Source organism: Lytechinus variegatus, chromosome 18 (assembly GCF_018143015.1).
Source record: "Lytechinus variegatus isolate NC3 chromosome 18, Lvar_3.0, whole genome shotgun sequence".
In the NCBI taxonomy this organism is placed as follows: domain Eukaryota; kingdom Metazoa; phylum Echinodermata; class Echinoidea; order Temnopleuroida; family Toxopneustidae; genus Lytechinus; species Lytechinus variegatus.
The window spans coordinates 7,232,548-7,251,651 of NC_054757.1; the positions used below are offsets into that span (position 1 = coordinate 7,232,548).

Genomic DNA, 19,104 nt, shown 5'->3' on the forward strand with positions numbered 1-19,104 from the left:
ACTCCGGGGGGGGGAGGTATTTGTCCTAAGATAGGGGTTGGAATGAGAGCTCAGCCGGGGTAGGGCTGGTCACTAAATGGAAAGTACTAAGTGTAAATTAGACCAAACGGTCATTAGACCATATGGCAATTAGACGAAATGAAAATTAGACCAAATTAGACCAAGTGATGTTTTGTTAGACCAACTGGATGGTTATAGCCCAACTGCTGAATTAGACGAATAGGATATTAGACCAAGTGGGAATTAGACGAATTGGATATTAGAGGAAGTGACTGTAGACGAAATGGGTTTAGACTTTATGAAGTTGTACGAACTGATAAGTAGATCCCGAAGTAGATCAAGTTGGATTAGACCATCCGAATTCACCGATAAGACCGTGCAAGTGGCGTGAAGCAAGGGCCGATTCGGTACGATTAAGTTGCGAGTTAATCACCGACGAATCGGATCCTAGACAATCCTCTTCCAGCGACACTACGCTTCATCCGAGTAAGTGACTTTCAATTCGAAGTATTTTATTCCATTTTCTAATATATGAGGCAAATGCATATGCACTTTAACATTGCTATCACTGTATGGATATCCTGTAGAAATACTGTAGATACTATTCATGCTCTAGTTCATTGAAAATAACAATTTAATTAGAATACTTTCTGCGGGGCTTCTCGGCCAAGTCGTAATCGGAGTCGTACCAGTCCCACTCCCAGGCCCATCACGCACGCAAAACTGGCGCTGGCTGGCATGGGCATGGCATATGCCTGGCTATGCCTATGGCGTATGGACTATGGATGAAGATTTTGCATCACCGGCACCGCGCTGCGCGGTTCGCCAGCGGAGACCGGCGAGTAAAAGGGGGGACGGGGGACGTGTCACCCCTTAATTTTTGTTACCTTTTTTTTTGCTTGTCAATTTTGTTTCCTGCATCCTCCCTCAAATTTTTGGTCGTTGGTTGATAACCTTTTATTTTATTTTAATTTATTTTTTGCTTGTCAAAAAATTTTTGTGGTCTCTAACACCTTAGCCTGGAGGCGTTCTGGGGTAAAAATCATAGTACTATTCGTACCTTTACCCCCTAACGCCTGGCACTTGGCCCTATAGGGCCGTACGTCGGAAAGGAAAATGCAACTATACAAATGCACCAAACAGCGCCTTATAATTTGAATCTGACGTTAACACTTCTGTACATGGGTATGAATATCGGTTAGGAAAGTTTGGTACGATAGAATTAAATGAAAGGGAACAAAAATCGCAGAAATGGGATGAAGAAATAAAAGTAGAAGAGAGTTTACTCACATTTGTTGTCTTCGCCATCTTGGATCCATTGTTAATGCAACCTAGTTACGTGACGCTTATAGAGGGCGGCAAAATCAAGTGCTAAAATGTCCCGCTTCAACCACTGAACCAGGGGGGTGTTTCATCAATATTGTCACGCGACAACTGTCAGCGCTGATAGTTGTCGCGCGACAATATTGATGAATTTAGTACACGTGCACTGACTTGACCGTGCGTGAACACGTGTACCCGAAACGGGCCTAATAAAGATTATTGGAAGACGGCAAGTCGTGAACAGGAAAGTCGTGAAAAATAGACGGTGAACAGGGGGAATTGAGGTCACTCATCTATTTTCAGAAAGCTATATCCCAGTAATTGCCATCTACATGTATGTCCAGCAGGTGAAGAAAAAAATGTTAACAAGGACAATCTCAATTTATCAAGCAGTTAAGGTCCTAAAAGTAATTGCCTCTTTGGATTTTTAAAAAGTGCATATGCACGCTGAAATTGATGGAGATCCTAATTCATATGCATGAAGAATTAATATAATTGAACACTATTGGCTTTAAAAACTTTTGAGTGTGAATGTCTTGGTTTCAAAATGTATTTTGTTTTCTGTTGGGCAAGAGTACTTGCAAGACAAAGAAAATAAGGAAATTGTAAATGATTGTGATAGAAGAAAAACTATGTATGTTAATTGCAATTGAATGTTTTATTTTTGACAGCCCTCAGAAGAGCCCCATTGACTGCATCACATAACTCAAACCCAACAAAATGTCAGCAGAAGACGGATTCATCGTCAGAGCCAGGGGACTCCCCTGGGCAGCTACTGCTGATGATATCATCACATTCTTCAGTGGTGAGTGAGATCCACATAATTGAGATGGTCTTATACATGTCTGTTGAATTTTTTCAAAGATTATTTTTTCGCTGGGCTGGGGATTAAATGTGTAGAAATAGACCCATACCTTTACTTTGCAAGCACCCAAATAAAAAACTAGTTTGCTTTGGAAACCCTTTCACTCAAGGAAAGTTGTTTGGATATTCATGACTGGGCCTCTTGTATTGTAGGTCTCTCTTCATGTTAGTCTTGTGACTCTTGTTACTTGTTTGAAAAAGTTTCATCTCCTGGCAAACTAATGAAGAAAAAAAAATAGTTTGCAGATGTGCCTGAAAATATACCTTTTTAAGCTATATAGACTACATGTAGAACTTAACTACAGTGTTGCTCCAAGAAATAACTGAAATATGTTTGTGAGGTACAGTGACTTTGTAGTCATACAGTAGTGCAAGTTGGAAACACGTTAATCTGTCAGTTCTATGCTTAGCGTTAAACTGACATGGACAATTTTAACCACTTCCTGAATGTTGAAAGTTAACATGTTTATGATTTTCCCTGTATTATCTTTCTAAATCAGACTCCGAGATTGAGGGAGGTGCTGATGGTATCAAGTTTGTCCATCTCCCCGGAGGGCGCCCTTCAGGAGAATGCTTTGTCATTTTCAAGACTGCCGAGGATGTTCTCAAGGCCCTGAAGAAGAACAACAATCACATCGGTCGTAGATACATCGAAGGTAAGATTCCGAATACTTAGGCATTCGCACTAACTGAACGGGAGACCTCTCTCAGGGTCTGTGCCATCGGCAATGTGATGTTGTCACCTGGAGATAAAAATGAGCATATTTTTGGTCAAGATGTGTTTTTATGGCCTACTTGGTAAACATACTACTACATGTATGAACAAATATATATCAAATTAACTAGTTTATTGTATTGTTTATAAATCTTCTTTTTTTGGGGGGTGTCTTTAATCTCTATTTTTTCAATAGAAATATATCTATAGCCGACAATCTTGCTTTCATTAAGTTTTACTTATAATTAATTTTGATAAGTCATCTTTTTAAAGCATAGTTTTTGTCTCACCTGCGAAGCAGAGTGAGACTATAGGCGCCGCTTTTCCGACGGCGGCGGCGGCGTCAACATCAAATCTTAACCTGAGGTTAAGTTTTTGAAATGACGTCATAACTTAGAAAGTATATGGACCTAGTCAATAAAACTTGGCCATAAGGTTAATCAAGTATTACTGAACATCCTATTAGAGTTTCATGTCACATGACCAAGGTCAAAGGTCATTTAGGGTCAATGAACTAATACCATGTTGGAGGAATCAACATCGAAATCTTAACCTGAGGTTAAGTTTTTGAAATGTCATAACTTACAAAATATATGGACCTAGTTCATGAAACTTGGACATAAGGTTAATCAAGTATCACTGAACATCCTACATGAGTTTCACGTCACATGACCAAGGTCAAAGGTCATTTAGGGTCAATGAACTTTGGCCGAATTGGGGATATCTGTTGAATTCCCATCATAACTTTGAAAGTTTATGGATCTGATTCATGAAACTTGGACATAAAGTAATCAAGCATCACTGAACATTTTGTGCAAGTTTCAGGTCTCATGATTAAGGTCAAAGGTCATTTAGGGTCAATGAACTTTGGCCGAATCGGGGGTATCTGTTGAATTACCATCATAACTTTGAAAGTTTATTGGTCTAGTTCATTAAACTTGGACATTAGAGTAATCAAGTATCACTGAACATCCTGTGTGCGTTTCAGGTCACATGACCAAGGTCAAAGGTCAATGAACCTTGGCCGAATTGGGTGTATCTGTTGAATTACCATCATAACTTTGAAAGTTTATGGATCTGATTCATGAAACTTGTACATAAGAGTAATCAAGTATCACTGAACATCCTGTTCGAGTTTCAGTTCACATGATCAAGGTCAAAGGTCAATGAACTTTGGCCATGTTGGGGTTTTTTGTTGAATAACCATCATATCTCTGTAAGTTTATTGGTCTAGTTCATAAAAAGTGGACATAAGAGTAACCATGTATCACTGAACATCTTGTGCGAGTTAGAGTAGTATTCAAAGTCAGCACTGCTGCTATATTGAACCGCGTGATGCAGGTGAGACGGCCAGAGGCATTCCACTTGTTAATATTTAATTTCTAATCAAAATGAAATTTTTGAGCTATTATTTTTTACACACAGGTATGAAAGAACATGTAACATGTGTTGCATATCTTGGCATTGCAAATCTGGTCTCACAAATTGCGTGACAGTTGAAAGGAAAAAAGTTATAAAAACATGCTGGTAAAATATTTTCGCGATTTGGATATCATGCATACCTTGAGTGAAATTTGCTAAAATTAATGCCCTCCAAATATTTTTATGTATCCCCATTACATTGAAAATACATCCTAGATATTCCAGTAATCGTCTTTTGTGTTTACATGTTTTTCCAGTGTACAGATCCAAAGTCAGCGAAATGGAATGGGTAACGTCAAGAGGCGGAGAAAAGGCACAGGAGGAGAATGACGGCTGTGTCCGACTTCGTGGTCTCCCTTTTGATTGCAGACCCAATGACATTGTGGAATTCTTCAAAGGTTAGTCATTCAAACTCACTCTGCCTCTGAATGAAGTAGGGGAAAGGGGGCATGGTGTCAAATACTGTTGTGGAGTGATCCAGTATCTGGATTTGCTTTAATTTCATGAAGTCGTGCATGACTTCTGCAAATCTTTACAAAACTCCCACAAATAAAAATTTACAAAAGCTTTGATTTTGTTTCTGTTTATATTCCTCGGCTATGGCAACAGTTGTAGACCCTTCTCCTCTTTCCACTGAGGTACTTACATCAAATGTTTGCAGCTTAACTCATTTTCACAAAGATTATTACTTGTATCTGCATTGGAACAAAATTCTTTTTATTCCAATATCTGAATAATGGAAGGAGAATACTTTTTGAAGAAATACATTATGAAATGAATTGAACAATGACTTGTATAGCTTACTTACATGTACAGAGTAGATCAGTTGTTTGATAATGAATAAACTTTGAAAAAATTGCCTAAACTACATTTTAATCTTTTAACTATGTCAGAAAAAAATTATTGAAAGTATTGAATTATGTATTTATGAATAAAAAAAAATCATTTGATATAATTTTGTGTATCACATTTTGAAAGTAATTTGAAGCACCTATAACCTATATTTTTATTTTCAACATTCATAGTTTTTTTTATCTGCCTAATTTGATGCAAACCTTGGCAGGCTAGTTCCTCTAAATTTTCTGTTTTTGTTAGGAATTGAAATACAATGCTAAATTGCTCTTTGGATTTGTCAGTAATGGTATTCTGTTCGCTAAGTTCTTGAAATTATATTGATTAATATGGTATGTGCATGACTGTGAACTCATTAGATGTGTATTTGTATCCCTTCCCTTCATATATGAATTCTACCTTACCCCTCATTGGGTGGTTGGCTGGGCTGGTGGGCATGGCTTCACAACTCATCTGTCATCCTGTATCCTGATTGGTTGGTTTGGACGGGCTGGTGGGCGGTGCCTTGCTACTCTACAACCAACCCCGGGGGTGTGTCCTCATTGGTTGGTTGGTCGGGCTTGGTGGGCGTGGTGGAACAACTGACGGCATCTTCCCCATTCCCTTGAATGGTTGGTTTGGCTGGGCTTGGTGGGCGGTACCATCTTGCAACAAACAACGCGGACTGGGTGGGCCTGGTGGGCATCCTCTGGCTGGAACCGGTTAAAACCGGTTTGCCCCTGCTTTACCCTTGTCTGGGTGGGATGGAAATGACACTGGACTTGCAAAAACCATTGTGAATGCGAAGGATACCAGATTTCGGAAGATGGGATTACATTACCAACGGATTTCGATGGGAGGAGCACGGGGGAAGCGTATGTACAGTTCGTCTCAAAGGAAGTTGCTACGGGGGCATTGTCTAAGCACAAGTGTGATATGGGACACAGGTGGGAAGAGATTTTTTGGTAGTACATCTTTTATGAGAGTAGATCAGTTTTGGTGTTTACAATGTCGTCTTGAACAAGAAATCTTATGAATTATTTTCAATAATGCTGATTATATAATTGATAAAAACCACCCAAACTCATTCTTTGATCTAAATTTGTAGGTACATGTATAATGATGTTGCATATATGGACACATAACTTGTGTAGGCATTGGACATGAATTAAAGAAGAACATCCCAAAATACCAATGACTTGGGACAGAAAATTGAAAATATACAAATTCATTTGTGTAATGGTCGATGATGATTATTTGTTTAATCCACTTCTCTAATCACATACTCCCCACTATGGAAGATAAAATAGAAGAGTCACCGAAGTTTACAATATCAGCATTTAGCAGTTTCACCTGGGTTTAATTGCCCAAGCCAGTGATAAGAGTTTTGTATTACTACTGCAACTCAATTTGCAATTTGTAATGGATGTTTTAGGAATATTGTAGTCCTTTCAATAAGTTAGTTCTCTCTGACAGTCCTGTATATACTTGATTTAATTTCTTTGGACAGTGAATATTTGTCATTCTACATAATACGTCCTGAATGTTATTTTTTGTGCTTTGTTTATTATGAAATACAGTCATTTTTAAATTAGTAGTGTGCAAAAATTTGAAAGAGAATGAAAAATGTTATGTAGAATTTGTATCATGAGAATAATTGGTTTGTTACTTATTATGGCCTGTAAAAGAAATCAATGAATTAAGTGGGGGTAAAAAAAACAGAAAATGAAACATTGTAATTCCTTATGCTGTAACTCTTGTCCCTAGGTACATTGAGGTATTTCAGTGCAACGCGTCGGAAGCGAAACACGCAAGTAATAACCCGGGCAGAGCTCGCGGAGGAATGAACCGTCCCGGACCATACGATCGTGTTGGCCCCATGGGGTCAGGCCGAAGGGGAATGAGGAATTCAGGATTTGACAGAAGGTCTGGTGGATATGGCGGTGAGTGCGAATTTAATAGATTTCTGCCACTTTTAAACTTATTCCTGGATTACAAGGATATGTTCTTCATAGTAAGGACATCAATAGGGAATTATTTTGACTTAGGTAATGTTACCTTTTAATAATAATAAAATGATATAGGATTTGTATAGCGCACGTATCCACCTTGCTAGGTGCTCAAGGTGCTCCTATATTACCCCGGCTAAGCTAGTCTACCGATTTTCCGCTAACACATATGGAAGAAAATGATTTATGAATCAACACTTGTGGATACTAAGTTGAATGGATTCTGTTTGAACTCTATGATTGTCACCAAAACAGAGCTGCCAAGTAGTATGGATTTTCCGTATTTAGTACTGAAAAATGAGAAGAAAACTTAAGGTTTCATGCAAAATACGGAAGTCTAAAGTTTCAGTTTTATGTGTTGTCCTACGGTATTTCTTTAAAAATACTGATTTCCTCACCAAAATACTGATTTTCAGCTTTAAAAATACTGAAATGTTCTTGTTCAGGTTGGCAGCTCTGCCATAACTAGAAGTTACATTGAGTGTTGCATTAACCTTCTCTCTTGTTGCAGGATATGGCTATGACGAAGACTACAGCTTTGGCAGTGGGTACGGATACGGAGGAGGAAGAGGAGGAGGAGGAGGTGGTGGTGGTGGTAGTGGATATAGTGGGCGTGGCATCTCCGGACCAGGTAGAGGGGGATGGGGAGGTGGACCTCAGCCGCTTCTGCCAAGAGGTGCGTCAGTGGCATGAAGTATTTAATTGCGCAATCTGCTCAATTTTTTTTCTGTTCAAATGATGCATCGATTAGCTGACACAAGCTCTGGAGATGGTTGGCCCTAATTCAAATCAGGCTGGGTGCATTATGTATCTCGTTATATAAATAGTTTGGTCTTTCACATGATAAAATCATCTTTATGGGTAGACACTCGCGCACTTGGTTCAAAAATAATTTTTGTAGACCTTTGAAAACATGATGGGGATTCACTCTAGTGTTAGCATGGAAGCATTCCTTTTTACACTAAGATCATTGGAGCACTTCCTGTTCCCGATATGGATTATAGCAAGTGTCAGAATTTAAGGAGCAAACATTGCCAGAGCATTATGTCATCTAGTTGGTGTACAGTGAAAAAACATTGTTTTTGTGACAAAAAGGTAAATTTGTTGTGTAAACTCATTCACCTTGCACACATTTTGTCCCAAATTCTTTTTTTATTCATATAAGAAAGTATAGGTGCTTTAATTGATTAGCGTAAAGCTTAACTCTTGTGAGATAAAGATCTGACTTCCTCGTAATGATGTGAAGCGATTTTCAACTCCCAAGTTTCTTCTTCTTCTGACTTGCCAGGAAAGCTTAAAGTGGTTTAGGATTTATTTCATAGATGAAATGATGAAGTACTTGTACATTGTGAATGATTTTATGTAAACTTTGAAATATAAAGAATTGATTAAAGGTCAAGTCCACCCCAGAAAAATGTTGATTTGAATAAATAGAGAAAAATCAAACTAGCACAACACTGAAAATTTCATCAAAATCGGACCTAAAATAAGAAAGTTATGACATATTAAAGTTTCGATTATTTTTCACAAAACAGTGATATTCACAACTGAGTGACATGTAAATGAGATAGTCGATGATGTCCCTCACTATTTCTTTCATTTTTTATTGTTTGAATTATACAATATCTTGACTGAACCACATCGTATTAAACAATGCGAATTCCTCATGTTCAGGGAGGAATTAATCATTGTTTCACTTGACAATGAGGAGAAAATTACAATATTTCTTATTTCATATAATAAAATACAAAAGAAATAGTGAGTAGATGACGTCATCAGTCTCCTCATTAACCTCATAAACCTCTGTCTTTATCAATATAATGGTAGTTCATAAAGTTAACTACTTGACACATACATGGTCACATGGTCACTGTTAAAGGTCAAGTCCACCTCAGAAAAATGTTGATTTGAATCAATAGAGAAAAATCAGACAAGCACAATGCTGAAGATTTCATCAAAATCGGATGTAAGATAAGAAAGTTATGACATTTCAAAGTTTCGCTTATTTTTAACAAAATAGTTATATGAACGAGCCAGTTACATCCAAATGAGAGAGTTGATGATGTCACTCACTCACTATTTCTTTTGTTTTTTATTGTTTGAATTATACAATATTTCAATTTTTACGAATTTGACGATTAGGACCTCCTTGCCTGAAGCACAAAATGTTAAAATAATGGAATTCCACGTGTTCAGGGAGGAATGAAACTTCATTTCACATGACAATGACGAGAAAATCAAAATATTTCATATTTCAAACAATAAAAAACAAAAGAAATAGTGAGTGAATGACATCATCGACTCTCTCATTTGGATGTAGCTGGCTCGTTCATATAACTGTTTTTGTGAAATGAAGGGAAACTTTGAAATGTCATAACTTTCTTATTTTACATCCGATTTTGATGAAATTTTCAGTGTTATGCTTGTTGAATTTTTCTCTTCTTATTCAAATTAAGTTTTTGTTGGGGTGGACTTGTCCTTTAATGATGTATATCCCACATTTTTGTCCCTGATTATTGACATATTGGCTAGAATTCACAAAGGTGGTTTTGAAAACCCATGCTTTATGCAGATTTCCTGTATAAATTACGCTTAATTTACCGCGTATCGGGCGCGGGTATTGACAATGCCCAATACTGATGCCCGCTTTTGTCACAGTGTGCCAAATTGACACCTGTTACCATGGTTAGATACGCTATTTTATTCATGAGTCCACTGTTTGAAGAGTGGACTCATTAAAAACAGTGGACTCATGAATAAAATAGCGTATCTAACCATGGTAACGGGCGTCAATTTGCCGCACTGTGACAAAAGCGCACATCAGCTTTGGAATTTTTTATACACGCGACCGTTGCGTGCTAAAATAAACGTAATTTATACAGGAAATTTGCATAAACCATGGATTTCAACCGTGGGTTTTCAAAACCACCTTTGTGAATTCAGGCCATTATGTCCATCCTAATCAACTTTTATCCCTCTCCAATGTGCACTGCCACTTTTGGCCTAGTTCACTTATATGGGAAATGATTTATCAACTGATTGTGATGATGCAGTTGGTGATAATATAATACCTTGTATTAATCCAGCATTAATCCAGAGGTCACTCGTTTTCTTTGTCACTACAGGAGGAGACTTCTCCAAGCGTGGTTACGGAGGCATGGGCGGTGGCATGGGAGGTAGCATGGGCGGCGGCATGGGCAGTGGCATGGGCGGCGGCATGGGCGGTGGCATGGGCGGCGGTATGGGCGGCGGCATGGACTATGGTGGTGGCGGTGGAGCCGGTGCTGGTGGTGACTATGTATCGAAGTCTGGTTACTCCGTCCACATGAGAGGACTCCCATACAAAGCAACAGAGGACGACATCATCCAGGTGAGGTTGCGTGCATTGTTGACGGCGTAACGGGGGTTGAAAATCATCCAGAGTTGAATGAAATACCTCACCCAGTTTACTTTCACCAATTTTGTGAAGTTGTATGAATTGGAAAAGAATGCCCTAAGGTTTCTAGTTATTGAATGTGATCTTTGTTTGAAATTATGTCCTGTTAAATGAAACCGGATTCTGAAGGATATTTAAAAAAAATGAATGTTGATATAGTCGAAAAAATGACATCAAGAACTATCCAGGAAAGAAATTAATGTGTGCATTGGAAAATACAATTGAATAGGTGCTATATGATGTCATCCAGACTTGACAGGAACGAGGCCCCCTCCAGTTATCCACTGGGTAACTCTACAATAACAATGCTTAACAGCTAATAAAATCAAGGATTTCATGAGAGTTAACATTAAATGATAAAGTTGCCACAAAGGGAACTTTTATGCAGCAGGATCTAGGGTTCCTTTTTGTGAAAAATTGTTATAACAAATGCACAGTTTCTGTAACAAACTTACTGTCGGCCAATCAGAATGAAGGGTTTAATTAGCTTTTAATTGTTTTATTACTATAATGTTTATGAAATGGACCCCAGACCCTTGGCGGGCTAAAGTGATGGACCATTGCAGAGAAACAGTATACAAATAGCGAATAGGCATGAGTGCGATGGTGCGAGATTTCGCATGAGGTGAAAGAAAGATGCTCTATTCAACGAGGCGTTAGCCGAGTTGAATAGAGCGTTTCTTTCTTTCACCGCATGCGAAATCTCGCACCATTGCACGAATAAGAATATTCGCTATTTGTGTTGTACAACGCCTCGGAATCTAGCGAAAATATGAAAAACACAAGAGTTTTTCCCTCCAGTAATCTATGAAAAGGGAGCAAAAATATTGAAAGCAAAAAGCAAAATCCCACAAGCGCACATGATCTTGGACAACATTGCGCATTTAGCCAGCGGGTTGTACGCGCATTGTTACCTTATTCAATGAAATCGCATTGTGACGTCACCTCCTAAAGCCGTGCAATGGTACATTTTGGACGGTACATTTTGGATGGTACGTCTTGTGTGCAACGGTACGAATGTGTGACATTCAGCCTCCCATTTGATCGCGTACAACAAGCTAAGTAGGCGTTGTACAATATAAACTTATAATTTTTCTCTATGTTATGCGCTCTTACCTATCGCGAGAAGATGTTCATGGAGCACTGGATGTAACAATTTCTCCTGTATATCCTCACCCCACCCAGTTCTTTGGACAAGTTGCTACCCCCTGCAATGTTGTTATCCATAAGATCAACAACCGTTCCACTGGTGCTCTTACCTATCGTGAGAAAATGTTCATGGAGCACTTGATGTAACAATTTCTCCTGTATATCCTCCCCCCACCCAGTTCTTTGGACAAGTTGCTACCCCCTGCAATGTTGTTATCCATAAGATCAACAACCGTTCCACGGGTGCTCTTACCTATCGTGAGAAAATGTTCATGGAGCACTGGATGTAACAATTTCTCCTGTATATCCTCCCCTCACCCAGTTCTTTGGACAAGTTGCTACCCCCTGCAATGTTGTTATCCATAAGATCAACAACCGTTCCACGGGTGCTCTTACCTATCGTGAGAAAATGTTCATGGAGCACTGGATGTAACAATTTCTCTTGTATATCCTCACCCCACCCAGTTCTTTGGACAAGTTGCTACCCCCTGCAATGTTGTCATCCATAAGGTCAACAACCGTTCCACAGGTGAAGCCGATGTGGAATTCCAGACCCTTGAAGCCGCCAAGGCCGCCATGTCCAAGGACAAACAGGAGATTGGACCTCGTTACATCGAGCTGTTCCTCAACAACGATGAGAGCGCCGGCGGTGGCGGAGCTGGAGGATATGGCAGTGGCCAGGGAAACTCTGGAGGTTACTCAGGAGGTAGGTGTATTGCTGAAATAGCCTGGATGATAAATGATAGTGGCTGGATCTATATAGTGAATTTTGCCTGAGGATACAAAGCACTGCTGGTATTTCCCCGGCCATAGATTGAGCTACCAGTTTTTCAACGGTGCTCAGTGTATTCAAGGAATTAATCCTGCCAGGTACCACCCATTCACCTGATCTGGTTCAAATGCAGCACAGTGTTTATAGTTAAAGGAGAATGAAACCTTTGGAACAAGATAGCTTGTGTGAAAACAGAAAAATCAAAGAAACGGATCAACCAATGTTTGAGAAAAGGCGGACAAATAATGATAAAGTTATGAGCAATTGAATATTGCGATCACTAATGCTATGGAGCTCCTCCCATTGGCAATGCGACAAAGATGTGTGATGTCACTTGTGAACAACTCTCCCCATTACTTTAGTATATATGTCACTTAAAACTGCCTCTTTTATCACATCTATCAATAGATCATGTGTTCTTTTCTATATTAGGGCATGTAATACACATTTTTAAAGAATACATCAGAGATAAAGAGTTTGTATCACCATAAGAAAAAGCAAAAAGAAACATTTGGGGGGTATTTTATAGTCCATCAAAAGGGAAAGTTGTTCACATGTGACATCACACATCCTTGTCGCATTGCAAATGAGAGGATCTCCATGGCATTAGTAATTGCAATATTTAAATGCTCATAACTTTCTCGTTATTTGTCCGATTTTTGTCTCGCCCACCAGAGGTGAAGGCGAGACTTGGGGATCCAAATGTTGTCCGTCTGTCACAAATCTAATGACACATAACTCCACAACTGTAAGTCGCTTTTCAACCAAACTTGGATGGTAGATGGACTTGAAGGACCTGCATGTTATGCTGCAGTTGGAGGTCACTTGGTAAGGTCAAAGGTCATTTTCAGGTCAACATTAAAGTTTACATGCAAGACTCTCTAATGACACAACTCCACAACCTTAAGTTGCTTTTCAACCAAACTTGGATGGTAGATGGACTTGGGGGACCTGCATGTTATGCTCCAGTCGGAGGGCATATGATTAGGTCAAAGGTCATTTTCAGGTCAACATAAAAGTTTATGTGCAAGGCTCTTAAGTGTTATTCCATCCCAGTAATTTCGCAATGAAGTTCCGATACAACTTTGTTGCGTGCCCTCACAAATCACAATATTTCTGGTTATTTTCATAAGTGGGTGAGACACAAAATCGCTTTTGCCTTGTTCTCAAACTTTCTTTGTTCTTATTCTTTGATTTTTCTGTTTCGACGTAAGCCTAAGGGTTCCAAAGTTTCATTCTCCTTTAAGCTGGCATCAAAATCTTTTTTGTGGCTACTGGACCAATGAAATAAATAGATACTGATAAATTCTGTGTCTGTGATGACTAAAATTGAGCAAAGTTAAGAAATTCATTCTCTGGTCTGTATCAAAATTATCACATTAGCACAGTAATGAGTCATATATTGCAAGCGATCATCTGTTTCATATTATTTTGTCATTACAGGTGGCTACGGAGGCGGTGTCGGTGGGGGCTACAGTAGCAGCTCTCTAGGAGGATCTGGTTTGGGTGGCGGTTACAGCAGTTTTGGGAATGGCAACAGCAGTGGATATAGTGAGTAACTTTAATTTTGGGGGGGGGTAGGAAAGGGGAAAGGGGAAAGGGTGGGGCAGTGATGAAAACTATGACAAGTAGCAGTGGATAAAGTGAGTGTAACTGTTTTTTATCATTTTTAGGATATGAGTTTTTGGGAAAGGGGAAAGAATGGTGGGGCAGCAATGGAAACTGCAACAACCAGGGCTTCGTCTTACAAAGAATTACTATTGATCCGATCAATCACAACTATGGATGGCCAGCAAGGTCAACATCTATTCATGTTTTTTCAAAATATTTTCTAGCTATGATGTATATTCAATGCATTCTTTGCTTTCTTGAAAATTCACTGCGCCTCTCTGCATACAAAGGACATTATGCAAGTTTGTCAGAGAAAAAAATTATGACACTGATGGATTCCCATGGAGTTATAGAGTTGATCGGATCAATCGTAACGCTTTGTAACACGGGGCCCAGGAGTGGATATAGTAATTGTAAATTTGGATATAGTAATTGTAAATTTTTTTTTGGGGGGGTGGATGTCGGGAAAGGGTGTGGGCAGTGACAAAAACTAAGATAAACTGGATTTTAGGCTTAGCTATCTGTATCCATAAAAATTGCTCACCTTTTCCTGTTTGAGACAGGAGAATTTACATTGTAAGTCAACCATTTCTACATTTAATAATTGCCTAAGTAAGTCCAGAATGTTTTATTTTAACCTGAGTTGAATTTCGCCAGAGTTGCACATAATTTCTATAGTCCCTTTTAACTAATGCATATGCTACTGTACCTGGAATTAGAGTGTAGATTAATTCTGCACTTTCCTCATTGATAGCAATATCTAACCAGGACCCTGTGTCAGAAGTTGTTTAAACCTACATTTGCCACTCTCTACACAGCACAGGTGTGGTAAATGTATTCATCACTTTCTATATTCATATTATTTTCTATTAATTTTTTTCCGTAGGCAACACAGGGATGAGTGGTGGAAGCACAGGAAACAGTGGATTCTATGGATCAGGATCTAGCAGCGGTACTGGAATGGGCCTTGGAATGAACAGGGGAGGAAATAGCTTCTATTAAATCTATTTGTGTTCTCCAAGTTGATCAGCTTCAGTGACACTATCATGTACGCCAAAGGTCACCAAAGGCCACCCATTTGTTCTGCTAGACTTTCTCAATCACATCTTTACCAAGGATGAAGTCGACCCATTTGTTCTGCTAGACTTTCTCAATCACATCTTTACCAAGGATCACCGAAGGCCACCCATTTGTTCCGCTAGACTTTCTCAATCACCCCTCTACCAAGGATGAAGACGTTCTGTGCCATTTCGTCTTGGGTTTCTTGTTTTGACGTCCTTGACTCTTTCGATTGTATTGTCTTTTTAAACTCCCTTGTGTGTCTGTCTTTTCTGCTGAACTATGTTACGAGGTATTGTGCATTGGTCAACTGGGTCGCATTATGATGTGCATTTTGTATGAATGTTCTTTAGGGGTGTAGTCCAGGCTGGTAGTTCAGAGTGTCAAGGCCACCGGGGAAAACGTTTTTCCATAGATTTCATGCATGTCACTTGGGCTGAGGCCAAGGCCGTCAATATTTGGCATGAGGCCGGCCTGGACTACATCCCTGATGTTTATACACGTAATCTCAATCAATACATTTATTTTTTTGATAAATTTTAATTTTAACTAATTTCTGAACACATGAATTCTTCTGGATATATTCATCTGTTGATGTGGTACAGCATTAGAAAATCTTTACTAGTATGGAATAATAGCTGACCCTTGTTGACAGATAATAATTCCAAAATAAATGTATTAGTATGAATAAAGGGATGTGTTTGTCATTATTGTTTGTGAAGAAACCCGGCTATGTAACAATACACGTTGTTTTGGACTGTAAATCTGGATTTCACTTTTAAATATTTTTATGTAGAATTTTTGTAAATGTTTGTTTTCCCATGGACCAAGTGATAATTTTGTCTTTGTGATTTTACTGCTAACTGCATTTGCACAAAAGCCATTTGCAGACCTGCCCATTTTAAGCCTGTTTTATACTTTTAATGCTTACTTCCATTTCGGGGGGAAAAACTTTAAAAGTCCAGTTTCGTTATTTTCTAATTGTTAGTACTGTATGTTACGATCCTTGGGAAGTTATGATTATTTTCCCTGTCCCAGCTTAGCTTTCATACATTAGGGCTTGTTCATAAATTTCTCCCCATATCTGTCACGACTATAAAATGCTCATGATGTGACAGACCTTCATATTTATATTTATAATGTGTGGTGGATATGAGCCAACTCTCTTTCCCTTTCCATTAATAATCACATGAACTACTAATGATGTGATATTTAGTACTAAATTAAAATCTCCTAGGTATTTGATTAGTTCACAATTATTTGTCACCAGATGCAAGAAAGGTCTCATCTGCATAATTAGTTTTGTGCCAATGCATATTCATGGACATGTACAAAAAATGGAGGTGTCTTGCAAAAGGTTGTTCTCCCCCAGTGTTTGGTATTTCAAAGAAATTGTCATGCCCCATATGATGTATATATTGCATTTTGATCATGGATTTTAGGATTTCTGTTCTTTTTCATGGTGTGATCAGTGAGTTAAAAGTTCAATCACTTGTCAAAAAGTATTAATGGTTTTACTTCAAATGATACACCATTTGGAAGCAAGTCGAGTCAATGTGAAGTGTTTATTATGAGAAGAATAGATTAAAGTGATTTACACATGTATACATCATTCTATTGTATGTTATTGCATTTTAGTTTGTGAGGTTCACCTACATGGTCATATATTGGCAGGCACAGGCATTGGTTTGTTGAAGCATGCTATAGTAGTGAGTATTTGCAGACTACTTTAACTGTTAAGAAATACACAAATACCCTTTTACACAGGATTTTCTTAGCCCCGGACTAACGCTAACCCCATACTATTTTTTTTCCTTTTCACACATGCCAAATTGTTATTGCTAACCCCGGATAAGCAATGCTTGCTTTTCACACACGAAACTCGCTAACTAGTGGTTTTTGTCGATCATTCGTAGTACAAGTAACCCCGTACTATAGGTGGGGCATTTAGCCCCACCTATAGTACGGGGTTAAGCTTAGCCCACTTTCGTTTTACGCTAGCGATCTTAACCCTGTACTATCGCTCTTAGCACCACAATTGCTGGGATAACCCTGCTTTTTTGCAGGGCCAAATAATCCAGTACTAAAGGTGGGGTTAGCCCACTTTGAAAAATGCTGTGTAAAAAGAAAGTGGGCTAAGCTTAACCCCGTACTATAGGTGGGGCTAAATGGCAATTTAGCCCCACCTGTAGTACAGGGTTAAGGAAATTTTAGCCTGTGTAAAAAGGGTATTACCGTAGCTTCTTCAACTCAGGAACCTGAATTGATGAACAAGTGAATAATTGCTGCTTGTGGCTTGTCTCAAATCCCTTTTGTCAATGAAGTGTCAATTGGTGTATGTGCCTGTTTGCTATTTGATCATGATTAAAGAGAAATGCCAGTAGTTGCAGTAAACACTGATTTCATGACAAAGTCTGTAAAACCAGGCTTAGTTGTCAGTATATCATCGAGGATCTAGATCTGGTACAGTCACATAAACTGAACTTTTTGAAATCTTGAAATCTACGCTGAAAAATATTCACACTCGAGATCAACAACACAGATAAGCGCACGTGGGACAGTGTATTATTATTGCTTTGAATGTCGTGCCTGACACGACCCGAATCCTGTGCTTATTTGCTAATTTCTCAGCAATTACACAATTTCTTCCAGAATCCTTTGGCACATATTCTTTATTTATACAAACAGACACTGGTGTCATTTCATTGGATTCTGTACGAACTCATTTTGATATCATTACCAAAACTGGCATTTACCTTTAAACCATTATTTTTTCTACCTTTTGATAAATGTTTGATGTGATGTTGAAGATCGATCCCCAAGGTCAGGATATCTTTTTTTTTTCATGCAACTCATTGGCCTGTATTCTGAAGTCGGGTTTAACTTGAACTCGGGTTTAAAGTTGTGGTTTAAGTATGGATAGCCAATTGTTACATAAATCACCAACAGTAGAGATATCATATTTCAGCTCATTTGGCTCTCAAATCATTCATAATTGTCTTGGAAGTATAAATAGATGATTGTCTTCACCATTGATGAATCAGGAGAGAGCACAGTAAACCTAAGAAATGTACAACTTATTAAAAATTTTGACACTTTGGCTTCCCATAATTTTAGCACAGAGTTAGACCATGGTCTAAGGTAAACTTGACTTCTGAATGCAGGCCATTGTATGTAGGGAAAATATGAATATGGGCAATTCCACACAGAAAGAAGGGAAGGTGTATGAGAGAGAGAGTTTGGAGGGTTGCTTTAAAGAGATCAGTGGGTTTAGCAGAGCTGCCAACCAGTACTGATTTTCAGTATTTAGTACTGAAAAATGAGAAAAATACTGATGGTTTCGTGCAAATGACTGATTTCTGAAGTTTCAGTCTTACGTGTTGTGCTGTGGCATTTCTTTGAAAATACTGATTTCTCCACCAAAATACTGATTTTCACGCAGCATTTAAAATACTGAAATGTTTGTGTTCAGGTTGGCATCTCTGGTTTAGGGAGAGAGAATTGGTATTGAGGAGTGAGAGTGAGAAAAGGGTGCATCAAGGGAGAGAAAGACGGATTCAATTCAATTCAATTTCATTTCCATTCAAAACAAAATAAAAGTAAAATAAAACAATACAAATCAAATACAATTTTACAGAAGGGCATTCTTACTTCGTAAAAAAAAAACAGTATAATATAGAGCGTAAATGGAAATGAGGGGGATCCACTAAAAAGCAAAGCTTGTAAAATTGTGGATCCCCATGGAAAAGAAGAAATTATAGTCGACTTACTATATGCGTACATGCATGTATTACAGGAACGAAAAAGAAGAAAAAAAAACATATTGACGGAAACATAATTACTGAACAAAAGGGATACAAAGATGGGCAGGGAAAGGGAAGGATTAAGAAGGAAGGGGTGAGATAAAAATGGG

The 19,104-nt window shown here is 38.5% G+C and overlaps 1 protein-coding gene across 3 annotated transcripts; it reads left to right on the plus strand.

Annotated features, from left to right (window-relative positions):
- Positions 1-375: 375 nt before the first annotated feature.
- On the plus strand, positions 376-16,796 carry LOC121431576 (heterogeneous nuclear ribonucleoprotein H-like). Of its 3 annotated transcripts, XR_005972139.1 has the most exons (12): positions 376-486; positions 1,995-2,128; positions 2,688-2,843; positions 4,582-4,722; positions 5,964-6,102; positions 6,923-7,098; positions 7,676-7,840; positions 10,290-10,534; positions 12,215-12,455; positions 13,965-14,072; positions 15,019-15,201; positions 15,314-16,796. XR_005972139.1 is itself a non-coding variant. In XM_041629119.1 (11 exons), the coding sequence occupies exons 2-11, from the start codon at positions 2,044-2,046 to the stop codon at positions 15,132-15,134; spliced, it is 1,527 nt and encodes a 508-aa protein (XP_041485053.1). In that variant the 5' UTR covers positions 376-486; positions 1,995-2,043; the 3' UTR covers positions 15,135-15,295. The 3 variants fall into 3 exon arrangements, 2 of the variants coding, with proteins under 2 accessions (XP_041485053.1, XP_041485052.1); XM_041629119.1 differs by lacking the exon at positions 15,314-16,796 and having other exon boundaries at positions 7,676-7,795; positions 15,019-15,295; XM_041629118.1 differs by lacking the exon at positions 15,314-16,796 and having other exon boundaries at positions 15,019-15,291.
- Positions 16,797-19,104: the final 2,308 nt, after the last annotated feature.

Excerpts from the sequence above, each read along its gene's own strand:
- LOC121431576 (XM_041629118.1), top strand. The coding sequence starts at position 2,044 with ATGTCAGCAGAAGACGGATTCATCGTCAGAGCCAGGGGACTCCCCTGG. Across the intron at positions 2,844-4,581 it reads CGGTCGTAGATACATCGAAG|TGTACAGATCCAAAGTCAGC; the intron begins GTAAGATTCCGA and ends ATGTTTTTCCAG. Across the intron at positions 6,103-6,922 it reads AAGTGTGATATGGGACACAG|GTACATTGAGGTATTTCAGT; the intron begins GTGGGAAGAGAT and ends TCTTGTCCCTAG.